This window comes from Cibotium barometz, chromosome 3, assembly GCF_041138505.1.
Source record: "Cibotium barometz isolate CiBa-2024 chromosome 3, ASM4113850v1, whole genome shotgun sequence".
Taxonomy (NCBI): domain Eukaryota; kingdom Viridiplantae; phylum Streptophyta; class Polypodiopsida; order Cyatheales; family Cibotiaceae; genus Cibotium; species Cibotium barometz.
In genome coordinates, this window is record NC_141048.1 from 45,413,050 (window position 1) to 45,434,386 (window position 21,337).

Consider the following 21,337-nt stretch of genomic DNA (forward strand, 5'->3'; position numbering starts at 1 on the left):
TTCATCTTCATAAATGGAACACCACAAGTGATTAATCATATAACACATATGACGCTGGCCAGAGGGAGTTGGCAGCATTTGGCTTCTCTGTATAACAGGGTAATTCATGTGGGAGGAGCTTGTGCCTATGGTCTTGGACCAAAAAGAGTGTTTTACGAACCAAGGTTGCATTTAAAACCCGTTTTTTCTTATTTAGTACTTTTTGGACTTCCGAAAGTTTCAAACTTAAAAAACGTCTGGGTTTTGGTTGCTTCCCCCATGTCCTTTTTTCTATTTATGTTCAGCGATCGCTTTGTATAGCCCGTTTGCGCCAATGACATTAGACAGATGTGACATTGTTATTTAATTTTGATTTACCATTTGTTTCTACTATCTACTTGAATTGTCAAATTCCAATCATGGTGTATTTAGGTATGTCTAGACATTGTTTATGTTGTGAGTGCTAATGTTGAAATTCTTAGATAGGCATGCTAGAATGTGACATGTGTTGACACATCACTCCTTGTGTATCAAAGGATATTAGATATAGACTTCGAGCTTTCTTGACCAATCTCTCTCACACAAACACACACATATATATAATTTTAAAATTGTAAAGTACGTAACATTTTTGATGTACTTTATCAGTAGGCAACGTTCTATACCACATACTAAACTCGCGTCATTTCATATGTTTCATACGTTTGAAACTACCTTGTTATGAACCCTCCACAAGGCGGAGGTTCTGAGGCCTTGACTGGCCAGGGGTCGAAAGGCTGCAGTACGGGCAAAGGGAAGTCTTCACAGGCGAAGTCTTCCGAGCAGGAGCCCGACGTGGATCGTGACACCTTGAGGCAAAGAGGACCTGTAACAATTGTGGCAAGAAAGACCACTATTGGAGAAAATGTCCTAAGAGGAGCACCGAACAGGGTGCACATTCCTCAGTAATAACCGTGAAGACTCCAGCTTTTGTGCACTTGGAGATTATGAACACCGGCGTTTCATCTTCTTCGAGCAGGGAGGCGGTTGGTGGACTCACCACTAGGGACACTTGAGACTGGATTCTAGATAGTGGTGCTTCCAAGCACATGACTCCTTCCCGAGAGTTATTACAGGATCTTTAGAGGCATGCAGGTCACATCCTGATTGGTGACGAGTCCACTATCCCTATTCATAGTGAGGGCAGGTTAGAGATCGTTCCTAATGGCAAAGGGGGGAAGCATTCCTCCCAAGTTCTTTTCGTCCCATCTCTTGGTTTTCATCTGTTGTCAGTGCATGAGGTTTGCAAGACTAGTGTACGGGTGGAGTTTGAGGAGCATTCTATTGCTCTACGGGACAAAGCGACAGGCCAGGTTGTATGAGAAGGCGGAGTGGCGAATGGGATTTACAAACTCTCAGCACTCTCTCTTAAAGGTTCTCAGTTAGGTGATGTGTGGCAGTTTTGTCATGACTACTTGCATGTGGATGCGCTACAACGGCAAGCTTTCCGAGACCCGATGGTGGATGGCTTATCAGATGAAGGCAGCAGGGAGGACAATCCAGTTCTTGCGTTCGTCAGTCAGAGGAGCCTTCACAGATAAACTATGCTTTGATGTCTCATTTCATTCGGGACGAAGAGCCTCTTGCAGTTGAGGAAGCTCTTTCCCAAGAGACTAGTAGGAAAGCCATGCAAGTGGCAGATGGTGACTTGCAGGAGGAGATGGATGTTGAGCAGCCTCCAGGCTTTGAGGTTCCGGGTTCATAGGGGGTGGTTTATAGGTTCCGAAAGGCCTTGTGTGGCCTTCAGTAGGTTCCCAGGACTTGGCATACCAAAGTTACTGTTGATGATCCTTGTGAGCAGGTTGATGCCTCTTTGTTTCGGAAGCGGTATGGTTCATTGATTTGGTACAATGCGGCGGACCTCTTCATAAGGTCTCTACCTTAGGCTATGCTCTGGCAACACTCCAGCTCACTGGGGTTGGTTCCACATCCAAGAGCTAAGAGGGGGTGTTAGCAGTCATCTCCTGTCTGTACATATCACACATCAGGGCCTTTGTTGTGGGTGTGCCCGCTCGTGTAGGTAGTTCCCTATTTTTTTCCTCATTTGTCCATTTCCCTAGTTTTGTTGGCTGTGAGGAGGCTATTTGTGTATTATCAGCTGTTGTATTACTGGCCGACTGGGTTTTCCCCTAAGCACCATAGTGATGCTAAAATGAAAACTAATCTATTAACTACTGAGCAATGACCACTGACTAAAATAATTAAAAAACGGGCCAAATAAGTGTTGTACATTGAACCTCATATTTGGTACGCAGACCTTATCCGTACGAGTGGTATGGAAAGTACTGAAGGTACACATCGGATGAGTGCAGGTACAGAATGCAACTATGCTGAGCACAGTGGCTGGCTCACTACCTATACGCTGGCCGACTGGGTCTTCCTCCAGTCGTGGGATTTACTTGTGATGTCGGCTGTTTTATAGCTAGCCGACTTATTGCCATATATATAGGAGGCCTTGCCCACACCTTTTTGTATTGGGTATGTGTACCAGATCTTGTATATAGAGCAAAGTTCATTCAGTGGTAATCAAAGACGAGTAAAATGCTGAGTACTGAGAGGGCAAGTGCGACAGCAACGTTATGGCCATGTCCTCTGACAATATCTCCTTCCCAGCTTGAAGAACTTCTTGCTGAAGACCCTGCAGCTTGTCAATATGCTCCCGCATCGTCAACAACTTTGCAGGGCTCATAACCCGCATCTGTACTTCCAAGGAAATCCTCTTCATGGGCGATACCCTATTGTAAATAAAGAGAGGCCAAATGCTGCCATATACCTCTGGCCAGCGTCATATGCTTTACATGATTGATTACCTGCGGGAAAGATAAACGAACGGACCCTGGCATTGACACGATCCCACATCTGTGCCTGTGCCTCTCGGTCCTTCTTCATCGACAGTAACTCCCCTTCCTCTGCTTCCGACCGTGGAACCCCGATAACGATGAAATCAGCAAGGTCATATGACTCCAACACAGACTCTGTCATCACCTTCCAGATGCCGTAATTGTTCCACTCCAACTGACGGTCCACTGGGAACGTGGGGAGAGTCAGGATCTTCACGTGCTTCTCAGCCATCTCTAACAAATCTACCATCGCGGGGATGTAACTGAAAAATGGTGGGTGGGTGGGAAAAAAAACTAAACCTACAAGTGACTGTCCAGCACCTTAGCCCGCCTTCCTCTTGCAACTTCTCTTCCCGACGAACAGTCCAAAACAGTCCACCAATCAGCAACTTAACTATCCCCCTCTTGCTCAGAAAACTCCCAAGATCTATCAAGAGCCTAGGGCTCTGATACCATGTCAAAATACGCAGCGGAAATGATAACCAAACTTGAGACCACAAGAGCAAGTAGAGTGCAGAAAATAGACAACACAAGAAAGACAGAGAGATAGGCGTGTAAACTCTTCTCTATACACAAGATCCCGAGAAAAACTGAATGAGTACAAAGTGGGGATCATGGGGCCTATTTCTATGGCCTCATGGATGCAGTCGGCCAGCGCATGAAGAGCCACCAGCCCTCCACGACTGGGCAAAGCCAGTCGGCCAGCAGAAAAACACCACGACCTCCTCTGATCAAGTCGACCAGTCTTCAAGAACACATGAGTGCAGTCGGCTAGCATCAGAGGCTCCTGCCAGCATGTGGCATCCACCCACACCAAGGAAAAATGGAGAAAAATGGGGAAAAAATACGGGGAGTGAGGAAAAATGATAAAACACCTATACAGGGCGGGCACACCCACAATAGAGGCCCTGGTGTGTCTGATTAAGACAGGAGATGACTTCTAACACATCACGTCCACAAGCCCACTCATCTACATAAAACCGGTCTAATCTAGACAAATTAAGACATGTATTCCTCTCGTCGGATCTCAAGAAGCGCAAACCCTAGGGCTGCATCCGAACTCCAATAAATGTCAAGCGTCTTGTCTCCTCAAAGCCAGAATCAACTCCTCGCAAGCTGAGTTACTCTGTGCCTAAAATTGTAGCCATGCCACCTCCGAGTCTGTCCTCCACCGATTCTAACATGTTGAAATTCCCACCCATACACCAGACATACGCCTGTGGGAGGGACTAGCAAACTATACTCCAGAAAGTGGCTCCGTTTGCTATAGCATTTGACGCGTATATGTTCAAAAAGCCCACTCTACCCTCTCTAATCCTAATGTTCACCCACTAAGCTCTCCCAGTGACAATGGTGCCTGAGTCGACCATTGCAAGTAAGAGCTACTCGTTGACGGAATGCATACCCCACCCTGGGTCCCAAAGGGGCCAAAAGCATGGGACCAAAGGGTGTTATTCTAGCCTTGAAGCATCTTCCCGTAGCGGCGGGTATGCCCCTCGGAAAGATGATGCTCCTAGAGGAAGAGAATGTCAATATGTTCAAAAAGCCCACTCTATCCTCTCCAATCCTGATGATCACCCACTGAGCTCTCTCAGTGACAATGGTGCCTGAGTCAACCACTGCAAGTAAGAGCTAATAGTTGACAGAAATTTATACCCCACCCTGTGTCCCAAAGGGGCCAAAAGCATGGGACCAAAGGGTGTGACTCTAGCCTTGAAGCATCTTCCCGCAGCGGTAGGTATGCTCCTAGAGGAGGAGAATGTCATTGGGCCCACCAGCTACTTTGTGAAGCTCCTCTCTAGGGACCCCATGCCTCTGAAAGCACTACGGTCCTCCCAAACCCTGAACTTTCCATGAGACTAAGATCGGTGGGAAGCGGAACGGTCAGAACTGCCCTCCACTCGAAGAGTCTTGGGCATGGGTTCGGACACAAAGTAATCACTATCTGTCATGGGGCGAAGCCGCGCAGGTGGGCACAAATCCTACCCTCAATGTGGAGCCGCTTAGTCCGGACCCTGGAATATGCATACTCTGGGCTCCACCTGTCACAATGAAGGTATCTGTAGGAGGGAGGAAGAGGTACTACCCTTGAAACATGAAGAAACACAAAGAGGAGCACCTCCAAACTGGAGGACACCATCTCCCCTCCCGGGTCTCTGTGGCCATAGCCACCCACCTCCATCCGTGCTAATGGCCAGAAGTGAATGAGCACATCACTAATATGCAAATCATGCAGATGATGTGAGAGTTGTATGGCCTGCCCATGGATAGTAGCAAGCACGGACTCCATGCTCCAATCCGCCCCTAGCGCTACACTCAGAGGGAAGGAGAAGATCATTGTGCCACTCTCTGGGGTGGAAGGGTTGGAGTGATGCAAAACCACATAGATGCGAATGGCAGCCACCGTCTCCTTGAAAATACTAACTCCCTCGAAGGGGAGGCATCGGAAGAAGTTGTAAGCAACTGACTGCCCCAGCACTTGAAAAGGAGGGGGGGGGAGGGGGGGGCACCAGGTGACTCTAAAGGGAGAACACAGACCCAAGAAGCAATGATGGTCATCGCTACTCACTCCAAGAAACGAGGGATCAAGCAGTGAACCGAACTAGCCTGCTTCCTCCTCTCCGTGTCAAAAACCGCCAGTGACAAGTGCTCCCTAGGGGTGGGGGGAGCAAGGGCTGCGAGGTTAGGCCCACTAGAGGCTCTAAAGGGCCAGAGGGCCTCACGAAAAACTGGATGCCTGGAGCAGGATCATGACGAGGCAATGGTCTCCAGACCGGGGGGGGGGGGGGGAGGCCATCACCATCAGGGGGCTGCTAAGTCAAGTGCTCATAACAGGTCTCTGACAAAATCGTATCCTCATGTGGCCTGCCAAACTAGCGCATTTGGCAGTGCCGCTTTGCTCTGAAAGTCTGATGGTGGTCCCCCCCCGGACCAACGGTCTGCCACTCTCTTGCATCGGGATCCTCCGAGGCCGAGCCCTAGTGCTCTGACGCCTGGGGGGCCAGGATCCCCATGGAGTCCTCCTGGAGGTGCCAAGACCAAAAGATGCCAACACTCACTGAAGCCAAAATGGCTGACGGGGAAGAGGAAAGGGGCTAGGGTGACAAGAGGGGCTCAAGCGGGGAAGGGAGGGGGGGGGTGTTTGTTGAAGGGGCAAAGGTGAGGAAAGCAAGGCGGAAGAGGGGCTGCCGGAAAGGAGGGCCAAACAAGGCAGACCGGAAGGAGAGGGAAGGCGGGAACTCAACACGATAGCAAAAGTGAGTAAGAGTTGGGCGAAAGCAGAGGCAAGCTGCACGGGCCAAGAAGGGATAAGGCGGGGGCTCAACGGGCGAAAGAGGAGAGGGCGGAGGGCAAGAGCTAGGGGTGAAAACAGGTGGAAGGAGGAAGCACGGCCCTCGCAAAGGCGGAGACAAGAAACATGGTGAAGGTGAGGGCGGTAGGTGCGCTAGCAGGGGGAAGCACCAGCGCTCGTCTTCACAAGCTCAAGTTGGGAATGTTGGCACTCCGAAATGGCAGATCTAGGTTTGGCATACCATCACCTTCTTTTAAAGCTTGACTACTAGGGAGGCCAGATAGGTTGGCAAGATCTTACCAAAAAAAATGATCGACACATATTTTGTGAGAATTGGTATTTCTAAAAGCCCATCAAATGCAAATTTGTACGTTTTTCCTAAGCAAGGCAAGTAATGATCATAGTCCTTTATGTGAACGACCTCTTTTTGATGGGAAACCATGAGGAGAAGATCCAGCAGAATAAGGAGATACTGAGTTCAAAGTTTGAAATGGTAGATCTTGAGCTTATGCATTTTTGTTTAGGAATTAAGGTCTCAAGAACCAGATTACATCTTCATTTCTCAACAAAAGTATGCAGGAAAATACTAAAGGAATTTGGTATGGCCGAGTGCAAGTCAATTGGCCACCCTATGGAGGTTGATCCGAGTTATCTGCAAGAGACATTGCTCTTCTTGTGGATATGGAGGACATGAGGTTGGTGGGGAATTGATCTTCTTGTGCAATACACAGCCACACATCAGCTTTGCAGTTGGTGTATTGAGCAGGTTCTCCAATCAGCCCCGGGAGAACCATTGGAAGGCAAGGATGCGGATGTTAGGTACACTTGGGTATGGCATTACCTACACCATGGTCAAGCACTTGGGTACAGCATTACCTACACCATGGGCAAGTCTTTGACTGGATATTGTGATTTAGATTGGGTAGGAGATTGTGATAGCAGGAAGTCTATTTCTGGTTATTGTTTTTCACTTGGGTTTAATGTATCTCTTGGATCAGTAAAAAGTAACCTACAAAGGCACCTTCTTCTATAGAGGCTGAGTACAAAGGTGGCATGCTATGCTTTTTTGTGAAGCAATCTGGTTGAGGAGAATTTTGGGGGACATGGGTGTGGCTCAGGAGCAGCCAACTGAGTTGTTGTCTGACAATCAAAGTTGCATGGCAATATGCAAAGAACCCGGTGTTCCATGATCACACATTGAGATATAGTATTACTTTGTGTGCGAGCTGATCTTGGATGAAGAGGTCGAGCCGGTGATCTACTCCCCCGACAACAGAGAATTGAGTGGATATCTTCAAAAAGGCTCTATATCTTCCCGAGACACCTTCTCCTTGGATTGCGGGGTTGGTTCATGTACCCAAGTACTCATGTACCCAGTTGGGATATGGCTGGCCACGATTTGTTGGTCCAGCAATAGCCGACTGGTACATTGCCACCACTAGGAGACTATATAGTCTAGCGGTGGCTCCTATATGGCATATCTTATCTTGTAGATATTGAGATGTATCTTCATTGATGTAGTGCACCCTTGTATGTCCAAGACATCTTCCGCCTAGAGTCTACTTAGATAGTAGTCATCAAAGCTCCTTGCTTGACCGCATTGGTTGGCAGACACCATCAGTTTGTACCTTTGGTTTGCAACAGTAATTCAGCTTTATTCTCAATATCTCTTGCTTCCAGTACTTTGTCTTAAGATCAAGTTCCGCTCAATGTATTTTTCTTACATGATGTGTGTTCCTGCTAAAAATCATACTCCACTTTGGCACCCGCTTTCCACCTAACTTGTGTTGTTAGGAGGGACTCTATGAGGACAGGCACCTTTGAGCACCCCGCATAACCAGCAACTGAGTTGTGAACACTGGAAGGATCAATTGTCAGCAACTGGCTCAGGATGACTTTGTGAAGGTCTGGCTCACCATTAGGAAGGCATTTGGAGCAGTGTACTAACACCCCGGACATGGTCTCTAGTTAGAGAAGTGCTTCACAAGGCACATTATACCCAGGCTTCTTGGCCCATTTGAGGGCCAAATGACTCCCAATCTCTCTCATTTCCATCCCAGACAATTTAACTTAACAAAAAGAAAGACAATGTCCTTTAAAGAGTGGATACCAGCTCAAAATTCTTAAAGGGGTAACAAAGCAGCTAACAGACCTGGATGTCCCTTCCCCAATCGACTGGGTCACTAACAATAAATATGGCATCCACTGGTTTTGAAATCAAAAGGTCAATTTGAGCACGCCTACTTTCTGTCTCTGCAATCGGTGCCCATTGCTTGTATTTGGCAAGAGGATCAATGTCTTTGAAGTGCTTGGCATACTCTTCCATGGGCACAACATTCCTGAGACACAATTTTAGCTAACCAATCACAGTCCAGTTGATTAAAAATACTTCACTATATCTACACACATGCGCACATGCACGCACGCACACACGTATGCACATGTGTGTGTGTGTGTGTGTGTGTGCGCGCGCGCGCGCACGCGCGCACACGTGCACAAACGCACATGTTTCAGTATGTATGCATGAATGCATACATACATGCATATATAAATATGTGTAGTACATCAATATACTTGCATGCGTGCACGCACATAGCCCCATGCATGCACACACGGGCATACATAAATATACATGTAAATACCAGGCACATACAAAGCAAATTTCAAAAAGACAACCTTACCGGTAGCCGTAATCAGCCATTATCGATCCTGGTTCTCCCTTTCCAACTGCTAAAACATGAGAGTCACCAAACCTGTAGATGCATAGCACGATTTAATACCAAACACATTGCTTCTTGCCATCTCATGGCATATGGGCATTAGTAGAATCCTGTTGCCTCTGGAAATATACGAAAAAGAAAAAGCCTGTTCCTCTCCTACCGGTCAATGAGACTTTTGAATGGTGTATGCCCCAGAAAAACCTACGGCATTAAAAAAACAATCAAAATCATTGACCCTCACAAGCCTCTTGCAATTCCTAAATATCTTGTAAAATGCGTAGGTACAAAAGTTTAGGTTCTGAAGATGAAAGGCATTACAAACTAGTCTTGCCAATTAAGATAGCTGATCGAATTTGTGAGGCAAAGCGCTGATATCAAAAGATATCCTACATAAAACACGCTTTTCATGATTTTGAGAAGATTGATAAAAAAACACGAAAGGCAAAGTGTGCAAACATTTTTTTTCGAACTCATGGTACTTTGAACAAAGAAGGGAAACACAATTCTTCATAATAGCAGCCCTCTTGCTGTCAGCAGGGCCTTGCCCAAGTGGCTATCCCACCATGCTTCCCAGACAAGGGCCTGAATTCGACTCTCTACTCCTAAACATTTAATATAGCTCTCAACAAAAAAAAAGAAAATCGCCCTCTTGCTTTTCTTCCTACATTGCTTTGCATGTCCAATATGCCTGTTAAAATCTTTACACATTTTCCGTCGCCTGGACATTACACCATGCTTGACATTGATTATATAATATCCCAAACCCTTAATTCAAACCATGCTAGAATATAACAGCCATCCATGGTGAAGGTACCTGGCACCGAGAGAGTGAATGGGAAATCAGTAAGAGAAACCAGCAGAAATTTTCAATGGGATGGGAAGGTATTGAAAATAGGCTTTCACTTAGGTACACGGTTGAACTAAGAGATATGACTCTAAGAATGATCCTAAGGGAGTACACAGTTGAACTAAGAGATATGACTCTAAGAATAATCCTACGGGGTTTATTTAACAGGCCAAAAGTGGCAAATGGAAAGGCCATCCAATTTGCGATTAGCTTATCCTCTAAAAGATAACTAGCACCTATAGAAAGGGAGCCCTAGCCCCCCTTTTAACTTTCACTCTTTTCAGGAGTAGACAATGCATTTGGAGCAGTATCCTATGCCCAGGACCTGCAGGAGAGGTTTGGGTTAGCACAAGCAGTTGCTGTGATCCTTGTTTCAACTTGTACAGAGGTGGTACAACGAGGTATATTTTATATGGTTAGGTTATTGTGGTGTTTGATGAGAGTTTTGTGAGTCTTTCACTGCCTCATTCATTTTCTCTCTAAAATGGGGTGCAAATAGCTTTACTTGTTAGGTACTTTAGGTCGTAAAGTTTTATACTTGCATTTTAGGGGACTATTGATTTTATAATACTACAAATACTCAAAACTACAGAGGTATGAGGTAAATTTAGCCCTACACGGCCAAACAAACTGATCTTCCCAGGACAATGAGCTCTTCAGTACAAAAAATTAATTACATCAAGCCAAGAGCCTAAACAACATTGCAAACTAATGTATAGAAAACATCTAACATTTGAAGCGAAACCCACTCAAAAGTGTTTTTTAGACCTGTTCTGGTAAAATTCTCACACCTAACAAGCTGCTCAGTTCCGATGCTTTTACAAATTCCCGTGTACCTCCACCTAAAACAAACACAGAAATATTCATAATATCAAAGATAAGGCTAACCAACATATAAACTGAATGATGTAAAACCCCAAATAGGTAAAGAACATGGCATAAGGCGTACCATTTGTAAAAAATATAAAAGGAATTCGAGCATGGCCTGTATATCATACATACAAAGACAAATATCAGCCCCTAAATTATTTAGCACTAATTTTTTCAATAAGGCTACAAGGCAGTGGTAGTGAAGGATTCCGGAGCAAGGAGTCCACATTTGAGTGCAAGTACAAAGATGTGACGGCCAACTTTTTCTACAAATAGGTCACCATGAGGTGGCTATCACCCTAGATATTCTTGGCCCATAACAAGCTCCTAGACACTACTATACAACTACCCACCTCTCACAGCCATCCAGCTCATCTTGGATCTTGCTTGGGCCCCACAATGTTCCGACGAGGTGTCCAAGAAAACAGTCTACCTACCCCACCATCTTGGATCTTGCTTGGGCCCCACAATGTTCCGACGAGGTGTCCAAGAAAACAGTCTACCTACCCCACCATGTCCCATTTTTCAGGCTACTGGTCCACACCTATCTGTAGTCTATCAGACAGTGTGCCAAGCCTACCAATACCATCCAGCCACTAAGGCCACCGTCTAGTGTCTAAACCAAGCCTATGTATCGAGTTGCTCAACCATGGCCTCTCCTCATAATGGGGGCTTACAAAACATGAGTTGCCTAAACCCATTGCAAAATAGAGTGAGGGTGGACATTGATATCTAGCAGTTAGAAGCCCCAACAACTGTGTCGGGAAGGACAACCTCAACACAATCCGTTATCAAAGTTCTTGAAATCTTTAAACATGGTGACAACACCATCACGATGGTTGACGAAAATCTTGCACTAGTTGAGTGCACACAATAGTACCTATCACGGCATGATGAGTTTTCGAATCTCTTAGTCCAATATTACATTGCACCCATTCCATGTTGAAATAGCAAGTGATGTTGGGCAATGTTTGGAGCAAGGGGGAGTGGTATGTGACTCTCAAACATTTGTATGAGTTGCATAAATCATAAGCTATAGTTCAAAGGGTCAAACAGAGCCCAAAGATTCAACAATATGTAGAATGGCCAGCCCATGTGGAGGCCAAAAGTAGGCGCCTAAAACAAGTGGGAAAGATGCCAAATCGGTGCTCACTTCAAGGGATATGGTGCTCAAATCTAGGGAAGATAGGGAGAGTTTAACCAAGCTTGTGGGCCACGATTAATGGCTAATAGAGATGTACTCAAGCCTATAAAAAGGCACTCTATCTAGTGGATCAAACACATGAGCTTTCATGCTAAACCTCTTGCTTTGTCATTAAGCTTCATTTTTGTCATTAGCAGTATCATTAGTGTTAATCTCTTTCTTATATTTCTAGCACTATAAATCTCAAGTTGGTATCACAGCCACCCATCATCCTTTTGAGTAGTTATGCACCCTAGGATAGTCTAAATTATCAAAATGATTACTTTTCTTAATTAGCTAGTAGGCAGATTTTTCCTTCATTTGTCAAGCTCCAAAATCATCAAGAATTGAGTGTTTTTGATTCATCCACTACAAGAAGGCATAACTTGGAGCTGGTAGAACATCTCGAGGAGCTACAACACATCAAAGGAGGCCTTTGTTGATCAACTCAAGAGCTCCAAATCAACCCAGCAGGCAGCGGTGATTTCCAAGGGGTAAAATCTTCAGATTTCTCATCATATTCTCAAGTTTTTGGTTCATGGATTCAACACATATGCCTCTCTGCTTTGTTAGCAAAAAATTGCCTCTGTTAACAGGGTAGTTAGTGCTAAATACAGTCAGTTTTCAGAGCCCTTGATAGTTCTACTTAACCATTGGGTTGTTGCTAAGCACCTATGCATCATCAAAATCATTGTCCCTTGGTTTAGTACTCCAAATTACTCTCGCAAATCAGCGTACTTTCTGGTTTTACAATTTTTGAGTTTGGGGAGTATTAATCACATGAAAAGCATATCTCCACCTTTGTAACAGACTAAGCATCGGCTTTAGGTAACCTCATTGCAAAGACCTTCCTATCCCCATAAGGAAACCATGTCGAATCCACTCATAGTAGATAAATTTAATGGTGAAGGTTTATATACATGGCAAGTAAAACTTTTTGTTCTCATGAAAGATGAGGTTTTGGGGAATAGTAAGTGGAAGGGAGAAATGTCCAAGATTAGAAGGGGAAGAAACAAGATTTTGGTTAAGAGATGAGAAAGATCTAGCCATCATTGCATTAGGGCTAGGAGATAGTTTCATCCACCACATTGCATCAAAAGATAACTCTAAAGGAGCATGGGATGAACTACAGAAGCTTTTTGTGCCAAACAAAATAACTCCAAAATTAATCTAAAATTTTAGTTTTTTGGATTGGACTTCAAAAATGTTGGGTGTTGGACTCACACACTCACACACACAAACCTGCACATTAGGGTTAGGTGCAGGGTAGAGAAGCTCACACACAGAAAAATGAGAGAGAGAGAGAGAGCCAAAAGTGTGGTATCCACAAAATGCAAGTCAACCCTTGCATGTGTGCCACATCCATATAATATAGAACTACAAAATATTATATGTGTCCTTTCACACTTGATTCCAAGGGGAAAAACCACATGGGAAAAAATGCCCTTGGTTAAGCCCTGTTCACACATAGCACTACTATAAGTGAGCATATGCCTACAAATCCCCCCTGTAGTGGAAGTGTGAACCTGTACAAGGGTAGCAGATCACTCTCTGTATGAGTGTAAGCCCAAAGCTTTGCGGAAAGCTTCAAACTTTTCTCGAGGTAAAGCCTTTGTGAATAGATCTGCAACATTATCCTGTGTAGGGCAATAAGATAAACTGATCTCCCCTGCATGTAGCCTCTCTCTGACATAGTGATAATGAATCTCTATGTGCTTGGTGCGTGCATGAAATACTGGATTTCGTGCCACGGCCATAGCACTCTGGCTATCAGTGAGAATGGTGGTGGGTGTCTGCTGACACTCACGAAGATCAGCCAATAGTCTCCTCAACCATACACAATCTACTGTAGCTGTAAAGACTGCCCTGTACTCAGCCTCACAAGTAGATGTAGCAACAGTGGGTTGCTTTTTACTCAACCAAGATATGCATGAGCTGCCAAGAAAAAAACAATTCCCACTGGTGGATTGCCTGGTATCGTAATCACCAGCCCAATCTGAATCACTGTATGCATAAAGCTGCAAGCTGCCCCCCCTGGGATAGAACAAACCAAGATCCAGGGTACCCTTAAGATATCGAAAAATGCGTTTGACTGCTTGCCAATGCTTTGTGCCTGGGCTGTGCATGAATTTGCTCAACAAAGACACCCCAAAAGATATGTCTGGCCTCGTGTTACACAAGTAAATGAGGCATCCCACTGCCTGGCTATAAAGGCCAGCCTCAAAAGGCTCTCCAATATCATGCATAGTAAGCCATACACCTGGTTCTACCGGAGTAGAAATGGGCTTACATTCATCCATTTGAAACCTTTTTAGCAAACTTTTTATGTACTTAGTTTGCCGCATAACAATGCCATCATCTGTATGCATAAACTGTATGCCGAGATAGTAGTGTAAAGGCCCCAAATCTGACATATCAAATTCAGCTTTCAAATCAGCTTTGAAATCTGAAATTTGTGCTTTGCTTGTACCTGTAATGAGCATGTCATCTACATACAAGATGACTATGAGAATATCGGCATCGGTTTTCTTCACATACAATGTGCTTTCAGCTGAACTATTCTCAAAACCTTGGCTGGTTAGATGAGCATGTATCTTATCATACCAAGCTCTTGGAGCTTGTTTTAACCCATACAATGCTTTGTGCAACCTGCATACTTTATGTTCCTCACCAGGAACTACAAAACCAATGGGCTGATTTACATATACTTCCTCCTGTAAATCCCCATTTAAGAATGCAGTTTTGATATCCAATTGATGCACTTTCCATCCTTTATGAGCAGCCAATGCAATCACAGATCTTATTGTGGTCATTCTCGAAGTAGGAGCAAAAGTTTCTTCATAATCTATTCCCTTTTTCTGGGAGTAGCCTTTAGCCACAAGTCTTGCTTTGTACCTGTCAATAGTACCATCAGACTTTCTTTTGACTTTATACACCCACTTTGTGCCAATTACATGCTTGCCTTTAGGCAATTCCACAAGATCCCATGTATTATTCTTCATGATAGAAGAAATTTCAGCTTGCATAGCTTGCAACCAATGCTCATTCTCATGTGCTTCTTCATAAGAAGAAGGCTCTTCTGAATCAAAGAGACCACCCATTGCGAATGCAGACTCCCCACGATGTACATTCAAGGCATGGCTGGAACTAGCCCTTGTTCTACCTGTGAGTGGAGCTGCAAGTTTGCTTTCTTGCAAAGTTTTCAGCAACCATCTTGGCACTGACTTGGCTGTGTCTATGGCTGTTTGCTCTTCCCTGACAAGATCTTCCACTTCTTCCACAGAAGGGGGCTGAATGGCTGGCTGGTCCACATGTTCTACATGTGGATTTTCTTGTGTAGGGGCTGGCTGATCTGAATCCCCCCTAATTGCAATGGGTAAAAGTCCATCAAACATGTCCTGTATGCCTGTATCATTATTTTTATACAAGCTGACCATGGGCTGTTCTGAATTTTCAGCAAATATTACATCTCTACTTACAAAAATCCTTCGTGTAGTTGGATTATAAAGACGGTATCCTTTGCTTTCATTGCTGTAGCCCACAAAAATGCATTTAATTGCTTTGTCATCAAGCTTTGTTCGGAGTTGTTCTGGCACATGTGCATATGCCAAACACCCAAATGTACGCATATAATCCACTGTTGGCTTTCGGCTATACCAAGCCTCAAATGGTGTTATGGTTTTCAAAGCTTTTGTTGGACACCTGTTCAACACATGAGTTGCACAGATTATAGCTTCCATCCAGAATTTGTGAGGCAACTTTTGTGCTTTTACCATGCATCTTGCCATCTCCATGAGAGATCTATTTTTCCTCTCAGCTACACCATTCTGCTGCGGTGTATAAGGCACAGTACATTGGTGTTTGATGCCCTTTTGAAGCATATAATCCTTGAATGCATTTGACATGTATTCTCCACCTCTATCTGAGCGAAGTGTTTGGACTTTACATGCACACATATTTTTAGCCATTGCTACAAAATGTCGAAAGCATGTAAACACATCTTCTTTTGCTTTCAAAGGGTAAGCCCAAGCAAACCTGGAGTAGTCATCAATGAATGTGACAAAGTAAAGATGCCCCCCTATGGATGGTGTCCGCATTGGACCACATACATCACTATGTATGAGCTGTAATTTATTTTCAGCTCTAACAGCTCCATCTTTGGGGAATGGTTTCCGATGCATCTTTCCCAAAATACACCCCTCACATACATGTCTTGGCGGAGACTCAAGAGGCGGCATATTATCAACCATATGATGCTTCTGCAAAAGCATCAAACTCTGAAAATTTACATGCCCAAAACGAGCATGCCATAGCTCTGCATCATGCATAGCAGGAGTGTGGGCAGCCACTGTATTTGCATCATAAGTGCGCTTGTCATAGCTGTCCAGCTTATACAAGCCTTTGTATCGTGTTCCAGAAGTGACTATTTCATAACCCTTTGATGGGTCTTTTACCAAACACTTCCCATCTTCAAATTCAACCTTTAAACCTTGGTCGTTTATGGCTGAGACAGAGAGCAGATTTTTCTTTATCCCTGGAACATACAATACATTTTTCATACATATATTGGCACCATTGGCTGCAATAAGTATGACATTACCAATTCCCTTTACTGGATATGTGGTATGATCTGCACATGATACAGTGCGGCCTTTTGAAGCATAAACCAAGTGCTGAAATACATCTTTGCATGAAGTGATGTGGCTCAAAGCACCACTATCAAAATACCATGATGCATTCTGTCTGTCAGATGCAATGCAAGACATATCAGTGTCCGAAGCACCTGGTGTGTCACTAGTGCATGTGACCAAAAAAGTGTACTCTTCCTGGATTACATTAGCTGATTGCTGTGCTTTGTCATCCGAAGAGTCTGCTACTGCATTGCCTGCTTCTTTCTTTTTCTCTTTTGCAATCCTTTTCCTACATTCACTGATGTAGTGTCCAGGCTTATGGCAGTAGTGACATTTGCCCTTCTTTTTGGGCTTGTTTGCATCCCCTTTGTCAGACTTTTCACCACTAGAAGAGGGCTGTCCATGACCAACCTTGCTAGACTGTTGTCCCCCATGCTTAAAGCTCTTTGCTTTACCCTTATCCTTGGCTGTAAATGCCTTTTCTCCACCACGGTTGCTCGATATGTTTGCTCTTGTTTGCTCTTCCTGCAAGAGTAAACCCACGAGCTCTTCAAAAGTGACGGGATCACCACCTCCTCTCATCGAGAGGTTGAGAGAGGTGTGAAAGCCCAAGTAGGAAGGCGGTAAAGAATGAAGAGTGTTGGTGACCATCTGTCTATCTGGGATAACCTCATCAATGTTGAGCAATTGTTCCTGCAAATCTTTCACTTTGGTGAGATGATCTGCCATAGAGTCACCCTCATCCATAGAAAGAAGATCCAATTGCCTCTTCAAGTAGGCAACTCTTGCCTCGTTGCGTACCTGATACATTGCTTCCAATGTGTCCCATGCAAGCTTCGATGTCTTGCATGAACGAATGTGCGGAATAATTGTCCTTTTCACTGAAAGGGCTATCAATGACATGGCCTGTGCATCTCTAGAGTCCCATCTCTTCTGCTCTTGTGTGGGAGCAGGATCTACATCAGGAGCTCTTTGAGCACCTCCCCTTTGAGGCGTGGCTGGTTGAATGGTATGTGGGCGTGTGTCATCACCACACACGATGCCCCAAAGCCCTTTGGCTACCAGCAAATTACGGATCATAAAACTCCAGAGGGAGTAGTTAGATCCATCCAGCTTGTCCTCCTGGGTGAGCACACCAAATACATCCGTAGCATTTTGTGCCATGTCAACAAAGTATAACTGCAAGCAAACCAAGCACCAATGTGCACTGCCAGGCAACCAAATGTCCTGTGCAAATGTATGCCTGCAAACCAAAGCAAGTGTAAACCTGCACCAAGTTGTCCAATTACACTCAATGTGTATACATACGCGACAAATCGCAGCTGTAATGCCCAATTACATGCTCCAATCAGAAAATCCCTAATTTGTATGCACTCCAATCGCTTCAATGTGCATCTAATTGGCCAATTTTCACAAAAGCCCCAAATTTCTGCAAGTGAAAGAGGTTCAATTTGCCAATTTTGACCTCAATTTTGAAAACCCCCAAATTTCTGCAAATTAGAGAGGTTCAATTTGCTGATTTTGACCTCAATTTCAAAAACCCCCAAATTGCCATGCCCAATTTTATCAATTTGTCCTGAAATTGAGAAATTCCCCAAATTGGACCTGCAATTTTCCTGTGAATTTGACTTGCACAGAAGTGTCTGCTGAATCTGCATATGACCTGCACTGGAACTGCTGCAAATTTTGTATTTAGGTTTGATCTAAAATGTGTACAGAGAAATACCTTCCTGCAAGGGCAGCAGGCTTGGAGCAGACAGTCGAATAGAGGGAGCCAGCAGGCTGACCAAGTCGTTTTGCAGGTGGAGGCGTTGGAGGGAGTCGTTGCAGGGCGGCGGTTGGCTGTGGGCAGCCGACCAGGAGCTGGGGCTGAAGATCACGGAGCTGATGGCGCAGGCATAGGCTAGCTGCACCAGGGCCAGGCGACAGTGAAAAACATGAAAGGCGGCAGCTGGCGAGCAGGTGTCGGGCGAGTCGTCAGTCGGGCAGGCGGTCGGTCAGAACAAGGTTCTGGCCGCAGGTAAGTCGGAAAGGGCGGGAGCCGCTATCAAAAGGTGCTGGACCCGCTGGCGGCGAAGCAAGCGGAGGCGGGAGCCGTGGGCCAGCACGGAGGGCCTGGAACGGGCGACGGCAGTCGCGAGCAGACGGCCGGAACGGACGGAGCAAGCAGGTTCGAGACGGAGCGGAACGTTCGCCGTTTGGACGCAGCGCTGGAACGGAAAGGTGCTGACATCGACAGGTCTGGGCAGCCGGCTGGGGGCGCTGACAGAGAAATGGAACAGCGACGGGCACCGTGGACGGAGTAGCTGTCGGATGAACAGAGCCACGTAGCGTGGTTGTGGACAGTACAGCTGTCGGCTGGAAAGGGCGGTGCCGCCCGCGAGCTGGGCGGTGGTGGTGGGCTCCCCACTAGTGCCGCCCGTTCCTGGTGGCCGGATGGTGGAGCAGCGACGGAACTGGCGGACGGAAATCACGGACAGACGGCGACGGAAATTCGCAGTCGACGGAAAAATACAGCGTCGACGGAATTTCACAGTTTTTTCTGCAGTTTCTGCACAGCCACCACTCCAGGGCCAGCTCCCAGCTCTGATACCAAATGTTGGGTGTTGGACTCACACACTCACACACACAAACCTGCACATTAGGGTTAGGTGCAGGGTAGAGAAGCTCACACACAGAAAAATGAGAGAGAGAGAGAGAGCCAAAAGTGTGGTATCCACAAAATGCAAGTCAACCCTTGCATGTGTGCCACATCCATATAATATAGAACTACAAAATATTATATGTGTCCTTTCACACTTGATGTCCAAGGGGAAAAACCACATGGGAAAAAATGCCCTTGGTTAAGCCCTGTTCACACATAGCACTACTATAAGTGAGCATATGCCTACAAAAAAGAGTAAGTCACTCCAAGCACATTTAAATAGAATGAAAATTGTTATGCAACAACTTGCATGTGTTGAGTCTCTAGTGGAAGAGGAGGATACCATAGCAATCCTTCTGAAGAGCATGACCTTGGAAGCATCATCGGTGGCTACCTTGAAGAATCTGTTAGACATCATCTCCTTGCTGCTGGCTTCCTGTTTGGTGTCCTATTTTAGCCTTTACAGCTGACCATGTTAGCTAGAGGGACTAATCACCCCTCACATTCATCGGAAAGACTCTTCCCCAAGGTAGCCAATCATCCAAAAAACTCTTCTAGTTGATGGAAGAGGACACCCCTCTCACCATGTGTTTAAACCGACTCCTTGTATTTCTACCCTTGTGTAAAACTACAGGCTCTAAGCCAACATTGTAGCCTATAAGGCACCTATAATAAACCACTCTAGCAAATGACTAAGAGTGTAGGTCTAGTGTATGTAAGGTGGTAGTAGTTCATCACTGAAGGGAAAGTGTTGAAAGAGCAAGTGATGTTGGGCAATGTTTGGAGCAAGGCAGAGTGGTATGTAACCCTCTTAACATTTGTATGAGTTGCGTAAGTCATAGACTATTGTTCAAAGAGTCAAACGGAGCCCAAAGACTTAAGAATATGTAATGGCCAACCCATGTAGAGGCTGTTGGGTTTTATGCTGTGTATGCACCCAGGGGAGTGCTAGTGATCATCAGTAGGTTACTGGGGCACTTTTTACTTCAGTTAGTGGAGGTTTTTTCCCCTAGTTTTAGCTTAGTTTCACTTATAATGGTTTATAAGTGATTTGATCCACCTGGCATACTTTATGGCCGGACCATGTGAACACACCTTTTAAGTCACATCTTTATGTGGCTATTGTACTTCATTTTTATCAACACTCAATACATGAGTAGTCGTGTTCCTCTCTCTGTCTCTCACGCCTCTTGCTGAAGTACCTTCCAAACCCTAACCCTAACAGCTGAATCCCTTCATTTGGTATCAGAGCAGACCTTTGGTGGCCATACCTCTGTAGAATAAAAATTTTAAGAAAGAAAAAAACTTTTTTGAGATTTATTTATTGCTTTATCATATTAAGGAATGTCGACGAGTACATGATAACTTGAATAATTCAAGACAATTTCGCCTCTAAATTCCTGAGTGTGGTTTCAGATGTTCTTTTTTAGATGTCTCTGAATAGATACTACCAGCAGGACATTGCCCGAGTGGTTATTGCAAGACGCTGCCCAGAAGAAGGCATGCCTACACCTAAATATATAATATATAACCCACGACAAGATACGTCTTCATTATGCTAGGATAAAATTGATGATTGCAGTAAGTGATGCTAGCATAACTTACAGGGATTATTGATGTCTTGGTAGAGCTGGCGAAGAGCCTGTGGGGCTCCTTCAATTGGCTGGCCACCTCGCAAGAGTACTCCATCAATGTCAAAAGCTATGCCCAAAGGGTGCCTGCACAAAGAGAGAAGGCCTCTTTTGTGTGTGTGTGTGAGAGAGAGAGAGAGAGTGTGTGTGTGTGTGTGTGTGTGTGGGGGGGGGGGGGGGGGGGGGGGGGGGGGTTGGGGAGCAGGGAGACAGTGTGTGTGAAATGCTTGTAAACCAGAGTTCCTGAGGAGAAACCATACCTGGGGCTCCTGCAGGTGGTTTGAGAAAGAGTGCGAGAGGCCTGCCATTGCATAGACCTGCCTAAGCGCCTCAAATTTGCTACAGCCATTTCTCGCAACCAGCACAAGAAAAACCTCCCGACAATAAAAAACGAAGTCGTCTACTTAAAGACCCAAAAATAGCGTAAAAACATCCTCGTGTGTACCATTCCTCAAGTCCATTCCACACTCCTCTCTCTAGGTTGCATTTACTTTAATAAATTAAGGTTTCAAATCTATTCATATTAAGGTTTGAATGTAATATTTCAGAAATGAAAATTATTATTGTTAGAGAACTCTAAATTTTATTCATGAGAAAATATACATGTGATAGTAAAGCTTCACGAAAGTGAAGATAAAGACACCATAGTAAAAGCAATGTA

General features: G+C 45.0%; 1 protein-coding gene across 4 annotated transcripts in view; it reads right to left on the bottom strand.

Annotated features, from left to right (window-relative positions):
- LOC147640131 (hydrolase family protein / HAD-superfamily protein) overlaps window positions 1–21,076 on the bottom strand; it is a 53,612-nt gene extending 32,536 nt beyond the window's left edge. For 3 of the 4 annotated variants that reach the window (XM_086777499.1, XM_086777507.1, XM_086777481.1), the window contains exons 1-7: window positions 20,937–21,076; window positions 20,651–20,763; window positions 10,667–10,702; window positions 10,486–10,559; window positions 9,031–9,071; window positions 8,832–8,903; window positions 8,303–8,489 (exon numbers count right to left, since the gene is read on the bottom strand). In XM_086777499.1, the coding sequence (XP_086633625.1) occupies window positions 8,303–8,489; window positions 8,832–8,903; window positions 9,031–9,071; window positions 10,486–10,559; window positions 10,667–10,702; window positions 20,651–20,763; window positions 20,937–21,025 (612 nt within the window). In that variant the 5' untranslated portion in view covers window positions 21,026–21,076. The remainder of the gene's footprint in view (window positions 1–8,302; window positions 8,490–8,831; window positions 8,904–9,030; window positions 9,072–10,485; window positions 10,560–10,666; window positions 10,703–20,650; window positions 20,764–20,936) is intronic. The other variant, XM_086777490.1, reaches the window with a different exon arrangement.
- Window positions 21,077–21,337: the final 261 nt, after the last annotated feature.